The sequence below is a fragment of the Rissa tridactyla genome, chromosome 2 (assembly GCF_028500815.1).
Source record: "Rissa tridactyla isolate bRisTri1 chromosome 2, bRisTri1.patW.cur.20221130, whole genome shotgun sequence".
In the NCBI taxonomy this organism is placed as follows: Eukaryota; Metazoa; Chordata; class Aves; order Charadriiformes; family Laridae; genus Rissa; species Rissa tridactyla.
This window is the reverse complement of record NC_071467.1, coordinates 148927606-148953330: the sequence shown is the minus strand read 5'-3', so window position 1 is coordinate 148953330 and position 25725 is coordinate 148927606. Positions and strand designations below refer to the sequence as shown.

The 25725-nt window shown below is 39.6% G+C and overlaps 2 protein-coding genes and 1 long non-coding RNA gene across 7 annotated transcripts in view; 2 read left to right on the top strand and 1 right to left on the bottom strand.

Annotated features, from left to right (window-relative positions):
* The first annotated feature begins 210 nt into the window (after positions 1–210).
* ENKUR (enkurin, TRPC channel interacting protein) lies at positions 211–13475 on the top strand. Its single transcript, XM_054192846.1, has 5 exons — positions 211–475; positions 3862–4007; positions 7171–7397; positions 9123–9269; positions 13138–13475. The coding sequence occupies exons 1-5, from the start codon at positions 399–401 to the stop codon at positions 13309–13311; spliced, it is 771 nt and encodes a 256-aa protein (XP_054048821.1). The 5' UTR covers positions 211–398; the 3' UTR covers positions 13312–13475.
* Positions 13476–14650: 1175 nt separating this feature from the next.
* Positions 14651–22425, bottom strand: LOC128906049 (uncharacterized). 2 transcript variants are annotated; one of them, XR_008465057.1, is made up of 3 exons: positions 22374–22425; positions 20573–21640; positions 14651–15194 (listed from the first exon to the last, which is right to left on the bottom strand). It is a non-coding gene; the product is annotated as an uncharacterized LOC128906049 (long non-coding RNA). The 2 variants fall into 2 exon arrangements; XR_008465056.1 differs by lacking the exon at positions 22374–22425 and adding an exon at positions 21893–22058.
* PRTFDC1 (phosphoribosyl transferase domain containing 1) overlaps positions 22161–25725 on the top strand; it is a 47376-nt gene continuing 43811 nt past the window's right edge. For 2 of the 4 annotated variants that reach the window (XM_054192851.1, XM_054192849.1), the window contains exon 1: positions 22161–22264. In XM_054192851.1, coding sequence (XP_054048826.1) covers positions 22205–22264 — 60 coding nt within the window. In that variant the 5' untranslated portion in view covers positions 22161–22204. Of the gene's footprint in view, positions 22265–22700; positions 23022–25725 lie in introns of those variants that run through there. The other 2 variants (XM_054192847.1, XM_054192850.1) reach the window with 2 other exon arrangements.

The following is a 25725-nucleotide window of genomic DNA, read 5'->3' as shown; positions in this document are numbered from 1 at the left end:
CTGCCCGCCCCGCCCCTATCGCGACTCCGCCCACAGCCGCGACACAGCGCAGGCAAACGGCCCGCCGCCAAGTGCGCCTGCGCGGCTCCGCGCCCTGCGTGGCTCCACCGCGCCTGCGCTGCCGCGCCCTGGCCCGAGCCGGGGGCCGTAGGCTCCGCCCCCTCATGGCGGTGTTACCCAGCAACGGGTTCCCCCGGTAACCGCGGGGACAACAGTGTGCCGGCCTGCCGCGGCGGCGGCCTGAGGGGGTGGCTGGACGCAGCCGTTCGCTGGAGTGGGCCGAGGGCCAGGAGGGAGGAAAGGCGAGGTTCCCGCAGCGAGGTGGGCGGCTTCCCCGCCTCCAGGGCCCTTCAGTGAGGTGGGCGGCTTCTCCCGCCCCAGGGCTCCTCGGCCGGAGGATGCCGGCGCAGCGCGCCCATGAGAGCATCCATAACCTGCCCCCCCTGGAGGAGAAGCAGCCTGTCAAACCTCCCAGGTACGTGGGTGTGACAGCACCGCTTGCTGACACGGTGACTGGTTCTGGCAAGGTAATGCCTCTTGCGGGTAACAGGTATTAAAAAAAACATCTAGTTTTTGCGTAGTTATTGCTCCTCCTAATGAGTCACTACCTAACATCTGAGGGTTTGCAGCCTGCTCCGTGAGCTGATGATTCAGTTTGGTATCTTAAATGCCAGCATGTTCATTGACAAAGAACTTACAAACACTCTCTCCACCCAGAGGAATTACGTGACATTTCTGTTATTTGCACTTATAACAATTTTTCAGTGAGCAGCTAATTAGCTGGAGGTTTTTTACATTTTTCTCAGTGCCACACTTCCCTTCTTTTCATGTGTCAGGTGTGTCTTCTGACATTTTTTCTTTTGCTTCTCTTTCTCACTCCTTACCTTAAAAACATTAAAAATGCCTTTTGCCCCCCTGGTATTAATTTCTTTGAGAGTTTTTATAAAGTTCTGATTTGATAATTATGCAAACATATGTTGGTTTTTCAGTTCCTTATTATTTTATATGAAAGAAAACTGTTACAGTTTGCATTTTCAGTAAAAAGTTAACATAGGTCATAACTCAATAGCTTTAAAATGAGTAAAAATATCAGTGACACTCCTTAGAACAAAGATAGTTATCCCTTTTTGGGTAAAAAGTTTCAGATTGGTGAGATTCCTAGTTCTGAACCTTTTCCATGTAAAAATAGATACTACATCTTTTTTTGTTTCCAATATGAATGGAAGATACTTTTGACCAACAGAGGAAAGTGAAATGACAATATGGCAAGGCATACAGCACACTAAATCCATTCCTGTCTTAATATCATTCAAGGATTTGGATACTGCATGACCATCAGGTTCAGTTTAGGCAAGGGATTCCTCAGGTTGGATGCAATCTGACTAAATCCCCTTCTGATCTCGTTGCCTTCTGTTGTCACCCCGCTTCCTGCTTTGGTTCGCAATGTGCCAAATATCCAGCTGGTACAACAGTGTTGAACTTGGTTAGTAGCATGATCTGACCAGTTCTAACTAATGCATACAAAATCTAGGGTCTTTTTTTTTTTCAAATGAGATCATACATACTTCACTCTCAACTGACCAGGTACTACTCATGAAACCAAGGCAAGCATCCTCATTTTCCCCAACTTTGATGTCCCAAGATAACACCTAAGGAATAGTAACTGTCTTCTTACATATGCGTTGTCTTTTCTACCCCTTGCCACGTGACAAATGGATTAAGATTCTCAAGTCCCCCATAACCATGTTTTCTTCCTTGCAGCCCTCTCTAACCCTATTGTTATTGATGTATGACAGCATTTAGCCACTTTCTTGGCCTGAAAAGTCACTGAAAAGGTACAACTGCCAAAAATTTGAACAATTTGTCCAAAGGAATGCCTCTAGATGTCTACAAAAGACATTTTTACCTTATGCCAACATGCAATAAACTCAATACCTACTCATTCACTTTCTCATTCGAAGACTGTGTGAACCCTACTAGGTCAAACTCCCCATAAAGTCATTGCCTTTCTCTACTGTGTGGCTACAATGCCACTCCTAGCAAATGGTGAGGAACGCAATTATTTATCAATGCTTGTGCCCATGTCTATAGCTGTTTGCCATGAATTAACAAATAACAGAAAAAAATAAATAAAACCTTGTTCCTTATAATTAGAGGTATTTCTGGAATAATATATAATCTTATGTACATAATCTTCTTTCTGATTTTGGAGACCAAATCTCCAGAAGACAAAATAACTCCACATTTTTAATGAAGTCCTCTTCCATATTCTAGTGTTATGATCAAGTACAAATACATTATCAGACATTTGCAGCTGATATACAAAAGCTTTTATCAGTGTTGCTACTATGAATCCCATTCACTGGCCCAGCATTACATCATTTCATATTTCAGTATCTCCATAAAATACGTTGCATTGTGTCTAATTTTTCTGTTCTTTTTTTCCTTACCTGAAAACATGGTGTATAGTTTTTTCATAAACACATTTTCTTCTGTGAAAGAAGAGTACAACTGTTCATCAGCTTTTGTCTACCATAAATTAATATGACATGATTCCTAAAGATGGACAGATTTAAAAGGTACAATGAGGTAGCCTTACCTTCAGGAGCAGGGAGTTCTGCTCCCTCAGGGAAACATCTGTGACAGCTCAGTCCTCCAGATAGAGGCAAGGCTCTCCTAATCAGCTAATGATCAGCATTTGTCTTTTTTTGGAGAACGTGTTTACATAGTTTTGATTAAAGCAGAAGTTACAGTGCCATATGCAACATTACACCAAAACAGCAGTGTTTGCATACCATGTACATACAGCTTTTTGTGTCTGAGCTCTTACTGATTTTCACATCGGCTGTTTCAGTTAGTGCCAAAACCAGCACTGATTACAATAGTTTAGGGTCATAATTTGATCTGTGGAATGTAAGAAATATACAGTGTACTGTGCTATTTCAGAGCAGTCATCCGTCTCATCTAATCTCTTATAACGGTCTGTAACCGATGATCGAACAGGGCCACTGTGACAATGATACAATGGACAGTAATAAGACAAACTGATGATCGAGGACATTCTGTCCAACCCTCGACTACAGTTGACATGTTTTCTGAAGCATGAGGTTTTACATGCCTCTAAAATATGTTTCATCCCATAGGATGAAGCAAAGCAGTGACTGTTCTCATAATCAATATAGATCTTATCTTTTTTTAAGCCAACTGAGCTTTTCCTTAAATGTGTTTGGTTGCTGTGTAAGGCCCTACAAAATGGCTTCTGACACAGCCAGCACATTTGCATCCTTGTCACACTACAAACTTTCAAATATTGAAAACCTGGTACATGATTACTATTTTCCTGTAGATGCACAACAGCTGCATATTTTGGATGCATTTTTGAAGGCAACAAATAGACACATTAAAAAAAATTTTCAAAACGAGTTAATTAAAAAATAAAGATCAAAGTGTGTAACACACAACCTCATAGAAGTAATGAACTCATGCAAGCAATACTCAAAGCTGTTTATTTCCAAAATTTAGGGTTTATTGAGTTTCAAAATGTCTATGTTCAGTATTTATATAAACAGTGCGTACAGGAACCATTTCCCAAAGCGTGATAGTACTGACCTTGGAGACACAAGAGAAGAAGGAAAAAGCAAGCTAACTTGAGAATCAGAAAAACCACTTGTCAGTGCAGTGCTGGGCTTAGCCTTAGTATGGAGTTTGTATGAATTACAGCCCTTATTTGGGAGAGATTACAAAACAAAATAGCTTAGGCTTTTGGCATGAACTACTGCAAAAAATGTATATTCTTTGAAGAAGTATTTTTAATAATTTTCTGATATTTATCTTCTTTATGGCTATTTTTTAATGTCTAAGGTATATATCCACATTTAGACCAGCCGTGAAATGTGAAGCAGAGAAAAATAAAGCTCAGTGGAAAACTATGGGACCAGCAAAAGTTGCAGTGCCATCTCCAAAAAAATTCCTGCAGAAACATTCAAAGGAACCCAAGCTACCAGCAAGTAAGTGTAGACATGACATTTATGAAATCTGCTGTATTTTTTTTTAATTTTAAAATTTATATTAATGTTGAAAATAACAGTTATGGAGAATCAAATTTTTAAAAAATTTAGTCATTTTTGTATGCTGAGGCAGTTTCCATTGTTCCTTCTATAGTATCTATGATACCAAAATTATTTCACTATTTTAAGAAAACGTTTCTTATTTATTGCATAAAATACTGAAACAAGCAACAAGGAGATTATATGTGTGATTAGAAAATACAGTAAGTATTTACTGTCATGTGGTACAAACCCAGCTGAAATATAAAGAAAAATTATCTCTGTTTTGGCTGCAGCTATTCAGATGTTGAAGATGTGTCGATGGTATGTCCTATCCTACTGATATTTCAATTTGTAATTATATAGTTTAGAGTTGTACACCATTCTTTTCTGCAACTGATCATTAATATTAAAGTAAATAATATGAATGGGGGTATTAAAAGTGAACTAATTGTTTTTAATGCTTGAAGAGATATGAGAAACGTATGTGTGCCTTTCTTGATGTTATAAGCAACATGCAGCTTTTCTCTTCAGCACTCATTGTTGGCTCTTAATCCCATAGCATTAAATTGGCTAGCAGTGTTCAAAGCATAGGATTTTTTTGAGAGCTGCATGTCACATAAATAAGAAATTTGGAATATTTTGTTGCAAAATGCATCCTATCTTTGGGCACAAACCATAATTCTGGGTATAAGGAGTTGACAGTTCTAATGTTCAGCCTCATGGCTGGCTCTGCAAAGGTGAAGTGACCTTCTTAGTGCTGCTGGAGTTCTAAGTACACTGCTGTCAGAATTGGTAATTGAGTTCTAAAGTTTGAGCTTGAAATTTTTTTTAGCCTGGAAAAATAGAAAAGCTTAACGTACAGTATAAAAAAAAAAAAAGCTGTCTAAGAGAAGGTAGGAGTCTAATACCCAAATCTGCGTGGCACATGCAAATGGCTTTAGCACTGCAAATACAAGCTGTCCCAGGAGGCTTTGGAGGCTTAATGCCTCAGGCAATATGGATTATTAGAACCTTAAAGTAAGCTTTGATCCCAGAGGTCCTGTAGGCATCCTGGGTCATTTTCGAATAAAGCCTTCACTTTTTCAGGAAATCTGAATAGCATTCAGTATACTGGAATGTAATACTGCTTGACATCTGAACATGAATGCTTCCAAGCTCAAGACCTTGTTAAATTACCACACTGGTGGTTTAGATGGGCATAGGAAAGAAGGTTGATTCACAAATAATTTGGAGTAGTCTGTAAGATCCCTTTTAAATACTTGTATTATAAAATTACTGTTATCTACTTCAAATTTGCTATATATTGAGATACAGCACTCTGACTCATTTTTCTCAGACAAGCAGCTCACAATATTTCTAGTTCAACTTGTTGATTCAGGGCTTCATAACAGCAATATGTGCTTTGGTGTTTGCATTTGGAGTCAATGTACTGGAGCCTATGGTACATCATAGCTTTGATCCAGACTAGTAATTTCATTGCCGTGATTAGATCCTAACAGATCTTGAGAAGGAACTGTATCATTAACTCAGAAAGTTATTGTACCTTTGTTGGATGGAATTACATCCTTACCTCAGAGAAGTTACACTGCTTAATCACCTCTTTTAAAACATGGCACTTTCATCATTTGGAATTTAACTACAGTTATCAGTTGTCTAAATGGAATTCTGGCATTGTGTTTGTGGTATCTGTGCCACCTTCAAAACTGGGTTTGATCCAACTATTTAAAAATTAGATTGCAAGGACAGAACAGAAAGAGTGAAATTTTTTCCCTCAAGTATGGAATAGTGTCATTCTTTTAGAGTCCGATTACTCACCACTTCCTTACAAAAAGATGTGTTTCTTAACCTTCAGCTGAATCTTATTGTGTTACTGGACTCTGGCATTCATTTTAACCAAGCTCGGTTGCTGGCTCCAGAAGAAGTGAGGGCTCCCAAAACAGCAAGTGTACACCAGTGTACTGCAGATAAGGGTGAGCCAGGGCTCACTGAGAAGCTGCAGAGATATTGTTTCCAAAAGGACATCCTAAGAGAAACAGACATTTAAGTCTGTGTGTCCTACAGTACTAAGTTATGGCAAGCTATCAGGTTGTAAACCAAAACCCAGGAAAGCACTCGTTCATGGTGTCAGTATCAGGAAATCAGGTGTTGTAGGAATGAGCTCTGTCACATGTGACTTTACACTTATTTTCTGCCAAAGAAGAACATGAACTCAGACAACCTGAATCAAATCATTATTCTGATAATGACTGTGAGTTTGAATTATATTTAGTGGGAAATATGGTGGGAGATGAACTGTCTTTCATCACTCACCTGAAGCCAGACTACTCAGATGACTGACTTTCTGTTGGTGCCTTGGAGCAAAGATTTACCCTAAAAAGGAAGAGTTTCTATAGTGTCTGGAGAAAGGATCGTGAGAAGTTGTTTATGAGTGTTAGGGAGCAGCAAGAGTGGGGCTTTTCCCTAAGGGTAGGTGAGGCAGAAATTGAGGGCACCCCCAATGCAGGCTGGGCAACAACCTCACCAGCAGAGTGCAGTCCCACCACACCAAAGGCAGGCAAGCAGAACAGGTGGTGATGAAAACGTGTCCTATCAGTAGCCTAGTGACCATCATGAAAGATGGGATAATGGGCCAAGCCCATCCACTGGTTCCACACAGCTCTTCAGGAACAGGACTAGGGGCAGGCATGGCTAAGACAGCCACCGACAGCCCAGGGCTGAGCTGAAATGGGGTTACTGAGCCTAAGGGTGTGGGGTGGATGCCCCAGGTGAGGCTGTGCAGGGCCATTAAAGCCTAAGGACCTTGACAACAAGCATCTGTAGTAAATGAAGTTTTAATTGCATGTGAAAGAAGTCCCGTATTACTGCAGTTAAGAGGAAATGAGCGGCTTTTTATACAGCAAACCCATCTAAAGCAATATAGTATTTCCTAGGTTATGAAACTTCTGTTATGCTAAACAAGCATAATCATTTTCATTATAGTACATTCCCAGTCAATTCTTTCATTGTAGATGCAGTTGGCTTCTATTTTTGTGTAATTTTTCCCTTTTGAAAAATGTGATAACATTAAATTGCAAAGCTCTTCATGGTTATTGCTGAGAATGTTTACATGCTCAATTCACAGGAAAAAAAGAACAGGATAGTAAGAAACTGCCTGCGTTATCAGTGCCACGGAGGACAGATCACCCAGTTATGGGAATTCAGAGTAAAAAGAATTTTATAAATACAAATGCAGTTGCTGCTATCACGGGATTGCCTAAAAAGCCTCAACCTATTTATGTTGATAGAAGACAGGGAGATAAATATCTGCTTGAAACTTCAGGCCTTGTTCCAAAATATATTAAAAAAAAGGTAAGTTTTATTAAATTATAGTGCCAATACTAGTAGCAATACCTATTTTAAGTTCTCTATTGCATTCTCCTATGAAATCTTTGTGATACTTTTTGAGATGTTTAGATACCACTGTTGCTTGTGGTAGTCCTTTGAAATTTATCAAGGAGAAATCACTGGCAGTAGAGTTGTGCCTTGTCTTTGCTCTATATTCACTTGCCTATGCTGTCGTCAAAAAATTGGCAGAATGATGCTCCTAAAGCAATGACATTTGTGTTGCATTGGAAACCCACAGGGTATCTAATAGGGAGACAAATGGAGTTCTGTGGTGAATGAATGTTGTCTCTTTAGGAAAGACAGGCAGGGAAGAAGAGAAGGGGTTGCCCTTTGGATGAAGGAGCTATTGAAATGTATGGAGCTCTTGTGTAGAATTGGCAACAGGCTGATTGAGCTTGTGGGTCAGGATCAGAGGAAAGGCCAGTAAGTGTCAAAAGCATGTTTGACAACACAATGGGATGGAAGCAATCCAAAAAGTTTCCTGGAGCGTGTCAGCAGCAGCTTCTTAACACAGATGGTGGACAAGCCAACTAGTGGTCATGCTCTTCTGGTTCTGCTACTTACAAATGAGAAAGAACTGGTCAGAGGTGTGATAATCAATAGTAGTCTTGGTTGCACAGGCCATGAAGTAGTTAAAGATCCCTTCCTCAGGAAGGCAGGTAGTGGTGTGCAGACCCAGTACTTCAGGAGAGCAAACATCAGCTTATTCAAGGAACTAGTAGGTAGGGCCCTGTGGAAGACAACTCTGATAAGCAAAAGAGCTTGAGAGAGCTGACATGCCTTTAAGGACAACCTCCTCCAAGCACAAGAACAGTCCATTCCACTACTCAGGAAAACAAGATGTATCAGGAGCCTGGCTTATCTAAACAGGTAACTCATGGCAGACCATTATGCAGAGAGGCATAATGACTTAACTCATGACAGAGAAAATGTGAAAAAGTGAACCTGCAGCCCTTGCAGTACCTTTGCATGGCTAAACGTATATGTAAATAATGCTAGTCATAGTGCTACCAACGCTAAAAGATTTGTGAATCATTTAGCATTTGGTAGAGAGAAGGAAGACTCTGGTACCTTCTGGCAGAGCTAGAGAGGTTTCATTTTACAAAGGATAAGGCAAAATAGATGTGTTCCCCCAAATACATTTGGGATATTCAGAAATTATTTTTCCTCCCAGAAATACAGTTCTGCCACATCCAGTATAGGATAGTTTATCATTCCTAACTGGTCCAATTTTTGTGTATGTGTTGACACTATTCACTCTCCTCTGTGGCATGCAATGCTCAGCAAAAATCAGGATACAGGAAGACCTTTTAAAGAAAGTATCTAAGGAATGTGTTTCAGAACATAGAATCTGACATCATATAAAAATTTAAAATAGCTTGCTATCATTAAGAGGTTTCAAACACCTCACTCGACCATCAGTTCTTATAAATAGACATTTTGGTTTCTGGATTCTGTTGTCTTCCAAGGTTGCAAAAGGAAATTGAAGGGAATTGTGTATACGTTTTGCTCAGGCTACAATCATGTTTGATACTTCTAAGGACACAGTGATTTAAGATTTTATTGCTCACTGGCACAAAATTCCAATTTTCAAGCTGTCTTTGCGAATATAATATACTATGGATGACGGGTATGTCTTTGTTTCCTTCTTAAAAGCACATATAAGAAACTTCTTCCTTACCCTTCTAGGATTACGGTGTTACACCAAAATATATAACGCGGAGAAATGAAGAAGTGAAGAGAGCTCAGAAAAAATATGAGGACAGTATATTGGAGCATCTCAAGAAAAGAGCTATGAAACGGCTATCTGATGAAGAAAGGAGAAGTCTTCTGCAGGTGCATATTTAGATTTAGTGTAATTAGTAACATGTACAAAAGATTAATAAGGTATTGTAAGTCCATATAAATAATAAAAGTATACTAGATTTTTTACTACTTTTTCACTAGATGGAGCTGTAGAACAATTGTAAACTGAACTGAAGGGAGCTGATCTAGCTACAGTTTCAGTCCAGTTTTACAATACTTCAATTCTGTTAGATTCCTATCCCCCTTAATGACTTGGAATTGCAGTGAAAATTCAAAGAAATGCAGAAAATTATTTATATGGATTTAGTGACAGTTCTGACTCTCCACTTCTGAATCATGGAAAAATACAAATTGGTTTGGGGTTTTTTTTCCTGATGCATAATATCGCCACTTTTATTGGTAGTTTCTATCTTCACATTGTGACCTCACTGACTAAAGCATAAGGCCATGCTTTAAAATGTGGCAAACCAGAGTTAAATTGCAATATATTCGTAGAACTATGACTGGAAAAAATTATATTTTGTCAAGCTCTTTTGGATCCTGTCTTTCATACAGTTTTTATTGCACAAGATTTTCTAAAGAGAAATAATACCATAAAAGAAGTGGAAAAAAGACATTTTAAAAGTACATCCAATCCTTGAACTGTAATTTCTCATGACCACATTTTAGCCAAAATTCCTATGAAAATGAGGCTTACATTACAGTGATATCTGTTTATCAGCCTGTTCCTTAATAACTTGATCTTAGCAGCCCCCTGAAACAAATTAGCAGATGGATGGACATCTCAAAGACGCTAAATTCCTACCAAAAAGCCAGCAGAATATCTAGAGAGAAAACACAGTGTCTAACTCACTTGCAAAGATTAACTGGTTAATCATCAAGATCCAAAATAGCTAGCACAATGGTGTGTCTCTTGCCTATGCAGCAAGCTAGGAATGAGTATGGGAGAGGAGAGGGTATTGCATTGACAGCCATATAAAGAACATAATAGCAAAAGTGAAGATTAAGATATTTTTATGGTGGGAAAGGCATGGGACAAGCTGATGGTCCAGCAAGTTATCTATGCAGCAAAAAGATATGTGCAAAAAGGCATGTGACTTCAGCTGCTCACAATTCTGCATTTAGTTTGATTAAAATTATGTTCTGTATTTTTAAAATACAAGAGCACACTGAAATATTTTTTTAATTAAAAAGTTTTAAGATTATTTTTGTTGACTCAATATTTTCTTTTATTTTTTTTTTAAAGTTTGCTCTTTCATGGGCCAATTTACTCATACAGTTGTATTGTCAGGAGGAATTAGTGTCCCCAGGGTATATGGCTTCTACCCAGTGCTCAGCTGTAGACATATGGGAATTCCTGCCTTTTAAAATAATTAACATTGCTAGTGAACACATGCATGCTAACTGATTTGAAAGAATATGTGGCAATAGATGTCTGAGAACAAAATCAAGCCTCATGAACTTACAAAAATAAAGGGAAATAATTTGTGCCAACATTTTTTTTAACTTTCTCCTTTAGGCTTACTTTGGTTGGGATTTTATGAGAATAAAAGAGTATGTTGATAAATGCAGTACATATTTCTCACTGATCCGACATGTATTAGAATTCCTTATATAGAGTTAGATACCCTCTCAGTTTGTGATCTAGCCCATAGCAATAGGGCTCAGCATATTACATTGCTGTGGGGGAGATTTTTACACAGGGAGTCACGATCTGCTTTTGATCTCTCCATTCTGTAGGGATAGAGTAAATTGTGATGAGTGCATGCTCTAATGTGTTTTAAAACTCATTGTTTTCAATGATTTCCAAATCATTTTTTACTAATGTACACAAAGAAGAATTATTTGAAAGAAGCTACGAATGACTATTCTATAAAAGTTTTGGAAATACTGCATTTATTTTCATGACTATATATTTGTGAACTATACCTGATGCCTGGTAGAGCTTTATTTAAGTACTTTACAGCCTTGGATTGCAAAGACAAGTAGCATTACAAGACAGTAAATAAATAAGCTCATTGCTCTTTGTTTCACATGTTGAGGTAGGGTTTTTGAATTTGTGTAGATATTTGTATATGAAGATTGTTGGAATAACCTTTATGGACAACACTTAGTTGCTTAATATGAATATGCAAAAAGCACGAATTGCTATGCAATGTATACACTGCTTTGAATCAGTAAAATATTAGTTCATATTAAAAAGTGTGTCAGTCTGGGAGAAAAGGTGCTTGACAATAGTGGAGAAGAAGGACATGAGGTTGGAAATCACAATGTGCCATAAAATTAGTATGTCAGATTAATCCAATTTTAGTTATGGAGGAGAACTGAAAACTTTAGTTCCCAAGAGAGTTACTTCAGTTCTTCATTTTTTAAGATACTTTGTGGTCTCCCCTAAGGAAACAGAACTGAGAGCCGGAAACATTTTGGAAAAGTGTTTTCTCACTGATAGCCATATTGTATTATTTACTGATTGCTGCATGAGTTTCTTGTAGCAGGTGTGATTATTAAGTTCACCCATATAGTTTTCATGAGGACATTTGGTGCACTGAATAAACTCTACTAAATCCTCATACATGCATGTATAGGATGTTTAGATTTTTATTATCCTCTTGAGGAGAGAAAGTAAGAGCAGTTGTTGCAGTAATTGTGAGGATGTAAAGGATTTTTCTACCACAGTCTGGTTCCATTCAACATATATTGGTGGATAAAAATTTGTCTCTAACGTTGAATTAACAGGTTTATCAGTACATTTCAGATAATTGCAAAGAGTTTTTTGAGGCAGGGTTCTAGTCTTGGGCTTTTATGATATGGAAGATATGGTTCACTTTGTCTAGTAAGGTAATTCTTTGCATAGCAGCATTCAAGAGAGGTGGCAGTTATTGAAATTATTGTTGATAGGGTCAGTGACAGCTAGGGTTTTTAGACCACGTGATAAATAAGTTGCCTATAGATGTTACCGTAAATGTAGATTAGGAAGGAAATGCAGTTATTCAGAATTTCTTCCAAGTAGTTCAAGTAGTTAAAATATGTTTAAAGAACAGTTTGGTCTCTATGGTCTGAGCAAAGTCTCAATTACCAAACATGAAGCTGGTGGTGAGATGATCTGAGACTGCCATTGAATTTTGGCTGAAGTTCCAAGTATTGGTACTCTTGTGATTACTTAAGGTAGGTAACACCACTGTGTGTGACGTGGCGATATCTGTGGTAGCCAGGTAGTTTATGGGGAAGGGATTTCCATAGTGCAGTTTGTAAGACATTTCCTGTTGCATTTTGGACAAAAGAAGGCTGAGTGATATGAGTTTTGAGGCAGCTTTTATGAATCCTAGTAGTTCCTCAGTGAGCATACTAGAATTAGATACAATGGAGCAATGAAAGTTGCCTATTTGTAGATCACTGAAAGCATAGAAAGTCTCTTATATAGAATAAGGAAGAGTCACTCTTTATTTACCTTACGCAGTTTTTCTTGAAGGTACTGAGGAGTGGAAATGAAGTGTACAGGCTTCCTTGAGTTCCTGGTAGGCTATGATTGACATAATTTTTTCAGTTTAGCATTTCTGTGGCTCGTCCTTCATTGGCTAATTTAATTACTATTTTGTTGCCTCTTAAAGACGGTAATTTTTTCTCTCCAAGGCACCAAGTTTTTTAAAGACCACTCTTTATACTGCATCAGGATGAGTCAAAATTATTTCTGTTGCAACTAATTAGACTTTGAAGCATTTAATCAATTTAGTCCTATACGATGTTTAAACATTATCCATATATTTAATTATTATTTTAACATTGCAGTGACACTTATCAAATGCAATATTAACCAAAACCCCTAAGTACTTTATGTGCATATTATTCTTAACTGAAGTAAGTTTTTCTCATATATTTCCTTTTCATGTAATGGCACTAGGGGCTGAAAAAGAACTGGGAGGAAGTGTATCGTGACTTTCAGCGTCTTTCGGTAGAAATAGACACCATACCCAAGAAGTTATATAAAGAAAAGCTGGAATTGCAGATGAAACAACTGGAGCATGACATAGAAGTAATTGAGAAGCACAAAGTTATCTACATTGCAAATGAGTAAGGACTGTTTTTCAGATATTGCCTCTCTCCTCCTTTTCTTTTTTTCTATCCCTACATCTCCAAGAACCACCCCCCTAAATTCTCAGAAGAAATTGACACCACCAACTATTCTGAAGGAAATATTTAACTAATATAAGTACATAGCTTCTTAGAAAAGTTGTTACATATAGCCGTCATCTGTTTTGAAATAAAATTCTTAATTAAACTTTGAGTATAAAACCATTAATTTAATCTATTATTCTGTGTAATTTTTATTAACTACTTAGATTTCTATAAACGTCATACAAAAAGCATGAAAAATACTGTTTCATATGTTTTGAGCACTTCTTTCCTTGCATAGCCAAAACAAAGTGAAATAACTGGCTGCTGAAGACAGCTCGGTAAACATAACTTCAGGGTGGGATGGTTTCTGGACTGGTTATTAAAGAGCTGTTGCGCTTTACTTGAAAGCTTGAGCAATTGTATTTCTAAGCAGCTTGGCTTCTGTGTACTCTCTTTTTTATTACCAAAACCAATTTTTATAGTGGAAGCCCATAATAATATAGACTTCACACAATTCATATACTACATGTAGCTTGCTGTGTTTATGTATAAATAATTCTGTAATACTATAGTAAATCTCCAACCAAAGTAGAAAAATGTGTTTCGATTGCTATTATGTGTGTAGCGTCAGAATGAAAGCAATATCCCACATAGCATGTGAGTCAAGGCCTAGGCAGGAATTATATCAGCACATTATACTGCAAGTATTTGCCTAAAAAGAAAAATTGTTTTTCTTTCCTGCTGCTTAACCTTTGCTTCAGAACAGCTTTTTCTGTATGGTATCAATCATTACCACCAGCAGCTGTTGTGACATCATAGTATCTGACAGCAGCAGAGGATGCTCCCCTCTGATACATGTGAATAGCTTCTGTCACCCTATGTGGAGGTTATAACTCCTTCCCTCTACTTTGGTGTGTATTCCACGCAACCTACCAACACTTCTTGATTGTGGAAAAAACATATTGTAATGAAAACCATTGAAAATACACACAGAAGGATAACATTCTTACCCTTTAACTCTCTCTGGGAAGTCTGACAAAATAAATTTACAGAATCCAAAGAATGTAAGAATAACTCTGTATTTAGATTTTGAAGAAATGCCAATAACTGAAGGTGTCATGTTCATGAATCAACTATACCATCAGTATAACTAAAGCAAAAAGGTGAGTAAACTCAATTGTTCTGATGGAATTGTTCCTTCATAAAAGATACTAGATATTAACAGAGGCAAGTCTGTCCACAAGCTAAAAGGTAGCATTAGCAGTTGAAGCGTTGTCTAAATTCACTGGTCTGTTACTGATAACCAATGAAATAATAAGAAAATCATCAAAATGCTTCTAGTACTTCATAATTATTTTATCAAGCTGGCATTTTCAAATGGTGCATGTTAATTGGGTAACCATCACAAAACACCGGCTAAATGGGGTATGAATTCTCTATTGGTCAGTAAGAGTTATGTTGCCACAAACTGAAACTATTTCCTGTTGGAAGTTATGCATGACAAAACTGTGTATCTATTTTTTAAAAATAGCAACATGAAATTATGATAAATATCTCACTGGCTCTTCTTCAGAATGAAACTATTTATATCCAGGAAGGAAGGGATCAGATATGGCATCATCACAAACACAGGGAGTTCCTGATTGTATGGCTCCGATAGAGCTGCCTCCAGCGTGCATCGGGTCTGACAGGAGCATATGGGCTCCATGTGGCTGTCTCAAGGCATGGTGGTTTCTTGGGCTCCGAGTGCATTCCTGGGGACTAAGTCTGGGACAGTTCCTCAAAATCTTCCTTGCAGAGGGGTAACCTCACCCCCCTGATGAAACAGTAAGGGGCAAAATTCTGTGGGAGAAATAATATGGGAGAAATTCCTCACTGATTTCATTTCCCTTAGTTTCTGTATGTGGGTATTATAGGAGGGCACGTTCTGGCCCTTTGTCTATTTTTGTGAAAAATTGGCACCACAAATCTAAAATCTAGCCCTTTCACTGGTACCTGTTTCAGGGAAAACAACGTATCTGAACATTTCAGCCCTGATGAAGGCAGACATCTTTCAGATAAGAAAACTTCACATATATGCAGATCAATGGGAGTCCCGTATAAATGTTACTCCTAGTCAATGCTTTCATCTTTGGCTTTATGATGCCTGTAATACTAATAATATAATTACAGGAGAGACAGGTGGCAAAACCTATTATTAAGGTTGCCTGACATTTCCCATAGCCAGGGAAGCCAGCTGCTGAGCTCTGCAGCTGATGGGGACCACCCGCTCCAGTAACAAGAGGCGTATTGAGGAGGGAGGACTGGCCATTTCTCCCCATGAGTGGACATCCGAGGGAGTGATGTATACTTGACTGCTGAATGCCTAGATTGTAATTTTATTTTATTTTTCATTCTGCCTTGATCTTGCTCCAGCTCCTTTTTGTTATGCAATGTTATGTAAACAAAATGTGAGCAAATTCAGGGCTTTCGTCCTCCAGGCTAAGCAGTGGCATTACAGTAGGAATCCAAAGTGAGAGGAGTTTCTTGTTTGTGTTTTTTCTTTACTGTTTAAAGGGTGCTGAGATATGTGACTGCCATTTCACCAAGTTATAAAAAACATACTTAATTTTTTTTCTAGACTGTACCTCTAACAAATGGTTGTAGACAAGCAGGCATAGCCAAACAGTAGACTACATTGATGTCAGCTGGTGTTGTTGATGCTGCTACGAGGATGAACTTCTCTTCAGTCACAGTACTAACCTCTGTTGTTAATTCAGTATTCCATGCCTGCCTCCACATTGACTCCACAGCATGGAAAAACGCACACAAATATGCAAACACTGGAATCACTTTGTCTTCAAATCCTTCCTCAAATGTTCTTTGCAACGGTGCCCAACAAAAATTTAACAACAGCTAAACTGCTGGTGAGCTGAGATTAGGGCTTATCTTGCTGACCTGCACAGTTTCCTTGAACTCCCCTGGCACTGTAGCCAGTTCTTTCTTGTTTTAGGCTTAGATTGTAAGTTATCTGTCGTGTGGATCATCTTTTTCTCTCTTTGCTTAGTGTCTGACACAATAAAATTTTTGTCTGTAAGTAGAACTCCTACGTGCTTATAATAATAATAATAAATATGATCATCTGGGGATGAATTAAGACGATGCAATAAAGGGAAGGGATTCAAGTTGTTTACTAAAAGGATCTGTGTTCCAAGAACCCTCATCTCATTTGTTTCAGCAACTGGAAAGTAGGAGTTGAAGGAAGAGAAATGAGATTTAAAGCACTTAACTTATTCCCTGGAGCAGTATGGTTTATTCATGTCTTTGTCATAGAATGTTTTTGAAATACAATGGTAAATGACTTATACCTGGCTTTTTCACTGGTACCCATTAATGCTGCATTTCTCATTTTGGGGGTTCCTGACTTCTGCAATTTGAGCCCATATGTTTTAAATATGGGAGATGGGTGTCTGAAGTTAGAATCTATGCTTTGAACCTAGACAGCACTATATAATAGTTTTGAAAGCTATCACCTCAAACTGCTCAGTCAAAATTAATTAAATTAATGTTTAATTTACTCTTGCTAGGTGAGAGCCCCCATATGGAAAACTCAGGCGACTCAATCCTCTAATTCCCAGAGCTGCTGTAAAGATAGACAAGTACCTCTAGAATTGTTCCCATATTGCTTTGAAAGACATATAAAGCTGAGGAAGTGATGTAATAATTGCCTCTTCGGAGAAAAAAAATTCAGTAGTGTTCAACATGTGGTCCCAAGCACTGCACAATGAGGAAACAACCATATTTTGCTGTTTGCTCAAGAGAATGGTCTGTTTTTTACACAAACCATAAAATTAGCAAATGGTCTAAATCCAGCATTCCAGCACTCTCAGGGAGCGGGTCATTCTGTGCAGCAAGAGAGCTTGGAGGTTGGCCAGCCATGAACATTTATGGTGCCTACGCTCCAGGAGAACTTGCTGGACCAGGTTCTGCTTTTCAATACACTTTTGTTATGGCACTGTTTATTCTAGGCAAGCTGCAAAGTACACAGAATTACATCAAAGACGGACGGAGCTATTCTCGAAAAAAAAAAAAAGTCCTTAAACTGTTACTCGATTACTTGTTTAAAACACGCAGAATTCTTTTGTTTTGCAGATTTTCCCAAATTAGCTGAAGTTTATTTAAAAAAAAGGCAAAAAGACAGATGAAGCCAAGTGAACAAATTCTTTCAAAAGAAAACAAACTCTTAATAGTTAAATTCATTACATTGGGTGTGATCCACTATATATTTACAATTGCCTGACCAGTTTTCATGGCCGTATGTGATGAATTTGTCATAGGATATGATGTGAGCAGCAGTTCTTGAAAATAATGCTTTATAATTCAAACGTCAATATTTCTCAATAGCTGGTTAGGGGAAATATTTGCATAATATTAAGAGAAATAAAGTTTATTCTAGTATTAAAGGACAAAAGGAAATTTTTGTTTGGATTTGTTTCAGCTATAAAGAACTCTATTTTAATAACATGAACCCGAAAAGCAGGAAGAGTATCTTCAGGAGCCAGGAAATTGCAAAGTGAAGCTCTCGCTGCTCTAGTTTGGCACAGTGAGATTAATAACAAACAAAAATGTAGTTTTGTATTAAAGATGTTTATCATGGACCAAATAAGTCAAAGCACAGAATTCTGTCAAGCAGTGCCTAACACTGATTTAACGATCATAAAAAATTAAAAACCAGATTAACATCTTGAATGGCAGCTTTTAGCCATTTTCTTGATATCAAAGTTATCGTAGTTCATTTTCAAGGCCTAAGTCAGTCTCGTAGACTCAGTACAGGTTCCCTGTGATAGCTAAAATGCTCTGAGTTTCCCTTGTGGATCTTAGAAGCTGCAATTGCTTTAAAGCTGAACTTTCCAGTTCCCTGGGGTGCTAATTCTGCTGAAATTGAAGGTGGACAGAAGCTAGATTCCAGCTTGCAGTACCACTCCACCACCTGCTGTAGTACAGCAGTCACAAAGGAGAAGTTTAGCATCTATGCTATGGTACATCATAGCTGCCTAATTGGTTGGCTTTTCCTATGGTCCTCTTATGCTCTTGAATGTTGGGGAACGGTTTGAAAAACTGCTTCATGTTCTCCCATGTTTATGAAATACTGTCTGGTAAATACGTTCTGCTGTACTCAGGGTCTTCAGCAGCCACCCTATGGACGAGGTAACTGCCTCACATAATGCAAAAGGACTCAAAATTATGGAATATATTAAAGCTGGATATGAAAAAAATTTAGAATTCCTTTCAATATGCCCTAAAGTACTGTATCTGCTAGACTTTTGTTTTTAATATTCTCTTCAGCGACCATTTTACCCAAAAATCTCTTTCTCTGCAACAACTGTAGGTGGTTGCTTACCTTGTAACCACTAAGAAATGCAGGTTTATGCTTGATAAGATTGTTTACAGTTCTGCTGCTCACATAACAGCTGCAGCAACAGGCAGAACCAGAATAAGAGCTCTTACTTCATCGCCTAATTGGCAAGCTTCTACCTAGGTAAGCCATACCTCTTGAAATATTCTGGATTTTCATGCTTTTCTTGTCTATTTTTGGTGTTTACATATTAAACTGAGTTGTCAAATGTTTGTTATAACTTCTTGGGAGGAGAATACATAATGGAGTTGCAAAGACTAACAGGTAACTCCATGACAATGTTTGTCTTGGACTGCTTTCTTGATATATCCCTGCCACCAACCTTCTATTTTCAATATTTCTTTACATTAGAGTTGTGAAAGGGTGGATACTACATGTCCTGCTTTTATCAGTATCAGGATAAGAGAGGAAAAGATGCGTAACTGAAATGATAAAGTTCATTCTGTAAAGGCCCAAGATATAAATACATTCACAAGGCATTTGCATATAAGTCCTAACTCTGCTTTGTTTCTCTGTGTGTCGCCTTTCCCATCTGCTCGTTTATGTCTTTTGGCTATGTGTCCAGACCTACCCAGATTGACTTCTAAGTACGATCTACCCTATTTTCTTTGTTCTTTCCCACTTTGATCATTTCCCATGGTTGTATATCTAAAAGTGTTTATTCTTTTCCTCCTATCTTTAGTTTATAAACAAACAGCTAAACAAAGATAATAGGAAAGTTTTTCAGAATGCTTACAGTCTTTTTCACAGTTAAGACCCTGATATCATGTTTTAAATAATCATATTTTGGCCCTAATTAAAAAAGATTTTGAAAATCTATTCTAGATTCATTCATTCTATACTGGCTTATACTGTAAAAAACAATGTAAACACTCAGTAAGTGCATATACCTCCACAGCAAAATCCTTAGCAGCTTCATATCCATCTAGCAGCAGTACCCTCCAAACTGTACCCAGCTTAATTTATCTAGATTTCATTTACATATTCTTATTTATTGTTATTAGTGAGACATGACACTTCATTACACTTCTTAAGTGAGCCCTATAAAATTGTTGGAAGAGAAAAATACCAAAAGGAAGGCCTGACAAAATGCAGTTATCCAACCTTGACGGGAAGAACAAACATTTCCTGCTTAAGTTTTTCAGCACAATGCCAGAGGAATTTATTTTTTAGTATCTTGTTCATCTTTTCCAAATTGTTAAGCTTCTGTCTGTGGTGTTCTGTCTGTGGTGTAGTTAAAACATCTCCTGTATTCCAGCAGTCTGATAAAGAATGTGGTTAAAAAAGACAGAAGACTGTAATAGTAACCCAACAAGTCCAAAAGGTAGAAGAAACCAGTACTCATATAGCAGTGGCAAAATTAATCTGAGATTCAGGCTGAAATCCAAATAGCTTCAGCACTATAGAGCCTAGTTCTGTGATGTTTGTGCAATGGCAGCTTTATCTGTAATGTGGTGGTAAGTAAATCAGATTGCATTAGCTTTAGGCTGAATCTGGGCTTTAGAAAGGGTTCTTGCCCCCCTCTAGGCAAGAAGAATCTTCAAATCTTGAAAAGTGTTGTGGGTACAAATCAGTAGCATTTAATCCCAAATTTGGAAACATTAGCTTTTCTTTCTCAACAGTTGTACGAAAAGTTGATATGCACTGAAATGCAAAAGTATTTAGGGATTTTGCCCATTATGAAAATCTATATATTTTACGAAAATATTTTTATTTGCTTTATGTAGGCTTGTACAAATCTGTATGTGCTGTTTATCAAATTCACTACTTTTTATTAAGTTTATTTTAAAGCCCTGTGAACAGAAACTATTTTTTTCCAGCATACCTCAAGTCTTCATATACAAGCATCACTTCCGAGGCAGACATATTCTGCAGTTGGTCTCTCTCACTTTGTAAACCTGGTCCTCTGTTCTTTCAGACATGTTGTCAATTGTAGCAATAGTTCTTCTAAGAGTAGTTCCTTAACCCACCAAAAAGCAAACAGATCCGGTGTTATATAAGAAACAAAGATCATCACAAGACAATTTTCAATTGCTTTAGTACTTATCCAGACTTTAATTGGTGATTCAAGTACAGAAGCCTTCTTAACACCATATTCCTAAGCTATTATCCTACCAGTTCTAATGTAAGTGCACTAACAGGATGCACCTAAAAACCAGCCCATGTTGGGCTCCAAACTCCTACTGTAGACACACCCAGGGTGTTCTCTGGATTCATCAGTTATGACTTGTGACCTACAAGTGTCAATGACTACATTCTAGAATAGAAGTGTACCAAGTTGAAATGTCTTCCTACTTGGTCAGTAAGAGCCCAAGATCTCACTAAGCATATTTCATTATGCCCACATCTCCCCTAAAAGCAACTTTTTTTCCCCTTTACTGATTTCTAGTATAGTAACAGCAGAATTCTACCAGTTGTACATTTAACAGATAAATACCAGAAATCATAACCAACTTTCACTTTTAAGAAAGTGAAAAGCTGCAATTTTACCCACAGTGGACTGGGACGCTGTTAGCATTTTTCCCAAAAGATGGGATACAAAAAGGATAGTGCAGGTCCAAATCTGAACAGCTTATATGGGAATGTAAAGGTAGACAATGATCAGAGGAACCAATGAGAAGAAACAAGCTCCTTCTCCTCTGTAAGGCTGTGAAAGCAAAATATTAATAATAATCTTAACAGAATTGGAAGGGGGATGGTGAAAGGCTCTGTGGCTCCTGATCTGTTTTCCTTCTACTGGACAGACAGCATGAATGACATGGCTGGGGGATGAAGGCATGAGGAAGACATAGCTTGCTCCAGCATGTAGAGAGCGGTGGGGCAGAAGGAGCTCCAGTCCAGAAGTCAGCAATGAACTATTGGAAATTTGCTTTCTGGCATCCTTTTTTCCTCCCTAGAGTATAATCAGAAGAATATAACCTGTTAAAATGTCAGTTTGGACCACACCAGCTTAATCTTATCCACTAACTTCTTCAGCCCAGGCCTCTTGCCCAGCTCTGTCCACCATCCTGCGGGTCTCTCACCGGCAGTGGCCTGTCCAGGTGCCTCCACCCCGTCCCCGGCACCAGAGGTGTCCAACAGCCCTAGCGACACCGCTGTGCCCCACGCACCGCTTTCTGAACACCCGTCCCATGCCTTTACGCACAGTTTAGCTGATGCATTACAGCCTGTTTCCTCTTCTCTTCAGAAAGGCAATTAAACTTTGTCACGGCATTAACCAAGCTGATGACCGCCTGTTTGGCGAGGCCCGGCCGCCGGCGGGCACACCGTAGGCCCTGTTCCCTAGGGAGGCGGGGGACCGGCCCCAAACACAGGGGGCCAGCCTCCTCGGGCTCCCCGCAGCTCGCCGGGCGCCGGCCTCCCTCCGCCGGGGAGCAGCGGCGGGCGCAGCCCGGCCCCCGGCCCGGCCCGGCCCGGCCCCGCCCCGCCGCAGCCCCTCGGGCGGGCGCGGAGGAAGATGGCCGGGCAAGGCGGCAGCGGAGCCGAGGCGCGGAGCGGTGGAGGCCGCGGCGTTGTGGTAAATGCAAAGCGTCGCCCGGCCCGTCTCGGCCGCTCGCCCCCCCCCACCGCGTCCCCGCCGATCCTTCCCGCCCGTCCTCCGTCGCCCGCCCCTCGGCGCGGCTCACCCGGCGCTTTGTGCTTGATCCCCCGGCACCGCGCTGATCCCGCTGCCCGGCCCCCGCCCCGAGGCCGCCGCTAGCCCCCGCCTCTCCCCTCACGTCCTTCCCGCCCGCCGAGCCGCCCTGCGAGGGTCCCCGCTTGCGCCGGGCTCCCCCGACCGGCACTCGGGCCGCGTCCCCTCACCCTGCTCCGCTCCCCGCGCTTGCGTTGCCTCCTCACGCCGCAGCCCGCCCTGGGGCTGCCGGAGGTGGACGGGGACGGTGCCGGCCCCGGCGGGAGGGTGCCTGTGGGCTGCCCGGGCTAGGGGCGGGCAGGCCGGGCGGCTCCCCAGGCTTCCCCGGGCTTTTGGCTTCCACCGTGAAAACGCCGTCCTGAACGATCCCGAGCGGCGGTGTCGCCAGGTTGCCCGGGTAACTGAGATCCATCCCTAGGGCTCCCACCGAAATGCTCAGAGGCCTTTGGGGATCCGGGGGGGCTGCACAAGCTCGCCGTTGGGCTGCCCCTTGTTTTTCTGCCGTGGGAAAAAGCCCAAACTTCGGCAGTGTGTTTTGAGTACTGAAGAGGTTACGCAAAAATGAACGAATATGCTCCTTATTCTGAGGGACAAACCAGATTTTCCTGTGGAGCAGATACCCTCGCTGCCACCCCCTCAGGTACGTTCTTTACTGTGGCGTTGGGATTGTAGCCCGCTTGGAGAGCAGCCGCCAAGGCGGTGGCCCAGCCCATGCCAGCGTCCCCCCGTCCCTCTTCCGAAGAAACCCATCGCTGTCTCGGACACCACCGTGCATCAGCCACCTCCCCTGACACCTGTGGGGGTAAATGACATTTTTAAAGCGGGTGACTGTGTTTAGCACCAAAGTGACGTGAGGGTATTGCCGAGGAGGAGATGAGTGCCCATCAACATGTTCTGCTCTCCTGATCTCATTTCTGCTGCTTGCTGCACACAAATGTGTGCATGCGCTCCCCAACCTCCCCAAAAAATAACCAAAAGTAAGGCCAGTGCAGTATGATTTAAGTTTACAAAAGGTGGACTTTCTTGATGCTTGCCCCCTTATTTTATACCAAAGCAGAATCTGGATCATTGTCGCTTTGAAGCGAGCACTGCGCTCAAACCTCAGACATACCCACTTTGCCAGACAGCAAAGCTAGCAACGTTCTTCCAAAGGTGTTGCAATTGAGTGTCTCCAGCTTCTCTCTTACTGCTCAAGGGAATGCTTTCGGGTATTGCCATGTATTTGTATTCCTTCTTGTATACATTCACATCAAGTTTTTAAAGACCTACTGAAGAATTTCTGCTGGGCTGCTTGAACATGCCAAGCCTGAACTTTAAAAATGGCTCTTTCTTTCACCATAGGACTTTCTTTACACACTTGTGTACCATTATATTTAGTAAATATATTTATTTATCTGGTTGAATACTGTCTTTTTATTGAAACAATCACAAATATTTCCTTCATATTTTCAAGGGCTAAAGCCAGGAGTTTAATAAAAGTTGAGTTTAATTTGGGGCAGATATTTTTTATGCTTAGCTATTAAACTGAGGATAATTGCACTTTTTTTTTTTTTAATTAACAAGCAGACTACTCATAAAAATTTACAGTTACTTGAAAATTGTCCTATAGCATAATGCTGTGAATAGCTGTAGGATAGATGATCATAGCTAAGTCTTATTGTTGGGAAGTGCCTATTTAAAAGAAAGAAGAATATGAAATAGGCTTATTACATTAGAAAAATAAGTAATTAGAAAGTACGTGTGAATTTAATCTTATTTGTCAAATGCCAGTGAGCACTTGTAAATGAGAACTACTATATTATTGCAAAGTGATGCAGTTTATGTTCTTTTATTCAAGAGATCCAGAAGGGCAGATAGGAGAATCAAAATTTCATCCTGATCCTGTTTCATAAAGGACTTATTGTAACCTAAGTAAAACCTATTGGCTCGCATGAATTCCAAAGTGGTTTCCATCCATTTAGTTTGATCTTCTGCATCACACCAAAAACATGCAATTTGGCGAGAATGCATAAGCAATACTGACAAAGGTTCTTAGTGGGTGTTTATAGTACTTACGCAATTTAAAGCACTATCTGAAATTGTTTCATTTTCTGTTAAAATGCTTTAGAACAAAAGCATGCCAGACAGTTCATTGCTACAAAATGTTTAAAAAGTGTCAGCCACTCCTATGTACTGAAAATGAAGGTGGGAAAATAGGCTTCCCAGGCCTTCTGCAGAAGTGTTTTTGGAACAAGATTTGCCTCTAATTAAAAACCTCGCCAAAGAGGATATTTATAATCTCCCGTTTCTATGGAAATGAGGAACATAACTAAGTAACTTTTTTCTTTTGTGTAGTTTCAAGGCTTGTGTAAGTCAGGGGAAAAGCTTTTATTGATTCCAGTGATCTCCAAGTCCTGCTCTTTATGGGCAAATGTTCAATAGTAGTTACCAACAAATAACTTTTATTGATACAGAAACTAATGGGCAGAGTTAAGAAAACACGACAGTCGAGGTGTCTGTAGCTGTCAATTAATATGCAAAAAACCACCAATCAAACAAAAATCCATGAAGCAGAACACTGTTTCAGTACAGTGTGAGGCAGGGCTATGCCTAAATTCAGGAAGACTGGATGTGGAGGAGCAGCTCAGCATCAGATATGTTGTGTTAGCCTGGATATTTTTGAGATATTTTTTATTTCTCTACTACATGAAATCATAAGCAGAGGTTAGCTTCAGTGACAGTCCTGTAAAGGACCGTCATATATTTAGCAGAAATGCCATTAAGACGTGCACTTCACAAAGGCAAGTTTCTCACCATTTATCCTTCTACTCAAGGTTCATGTGGCCAAAGCTGTAGGAAGAAGGACGATATGTGACTTGAGGAACATGATTGTGAAGAAAACCTATTAGGTGTCGCTTTTTATCCTGAATCAATATTGAAGCAAAGCTTTGTAATGATTCCAAGATAACTTGTGAACCTGCAGGTCTTGTCTTTCATAAGGAATTGTGACAGTTGTTCATTTGGAGTTTGCTTAGTTCTTCGTTTGCTGGCTTTGCACGCTCGTAGCTTTCTGAAGCCTTTATCTGTTGGCTGATTTTCGCCCCACTTAATCTCTACTGCCACTGTATGCTGCAGGATCTCCTAAATGTTGTATTCTGATACTTATGAAACTAACATATATTAAATCTGTAAAATATTTTTTCCTGTCAATGTATGGATTTACAGACTAGCTGATAGTGACATGAGATGCAAACATTTTGTAATCACTTTGATGATTTACCTAAATTAAGAACCTCACCTTTGGCACGAAGTACAGTCTCCCACTGATTTGTACAGATACTGTCATTCATGTAGCATGTAATTTA

Coding starts and splice junctions, on each gene's coding strand:
- ENKUR (XM_054192846.1), top strand. CDS start 399: ATGCCGGCGCAGCGCGCCCATGAGAGCATCCATAACCTGCCCCCCCTG. Junction 7,398..9,122: donor CAAAATATATTAAAAAAAAG/GTAAGTTTTATT, acceptor TTACCCTTCTAG/GATTACGGTGTTACACCAAA. Junction 9,270..13,137: donor AAAGGAGAAGTCTTCTGCAG/GTGCATATTTAG, acceptor TAATGGCACTAG/GGGCTGAAAAAGAACTGGGA.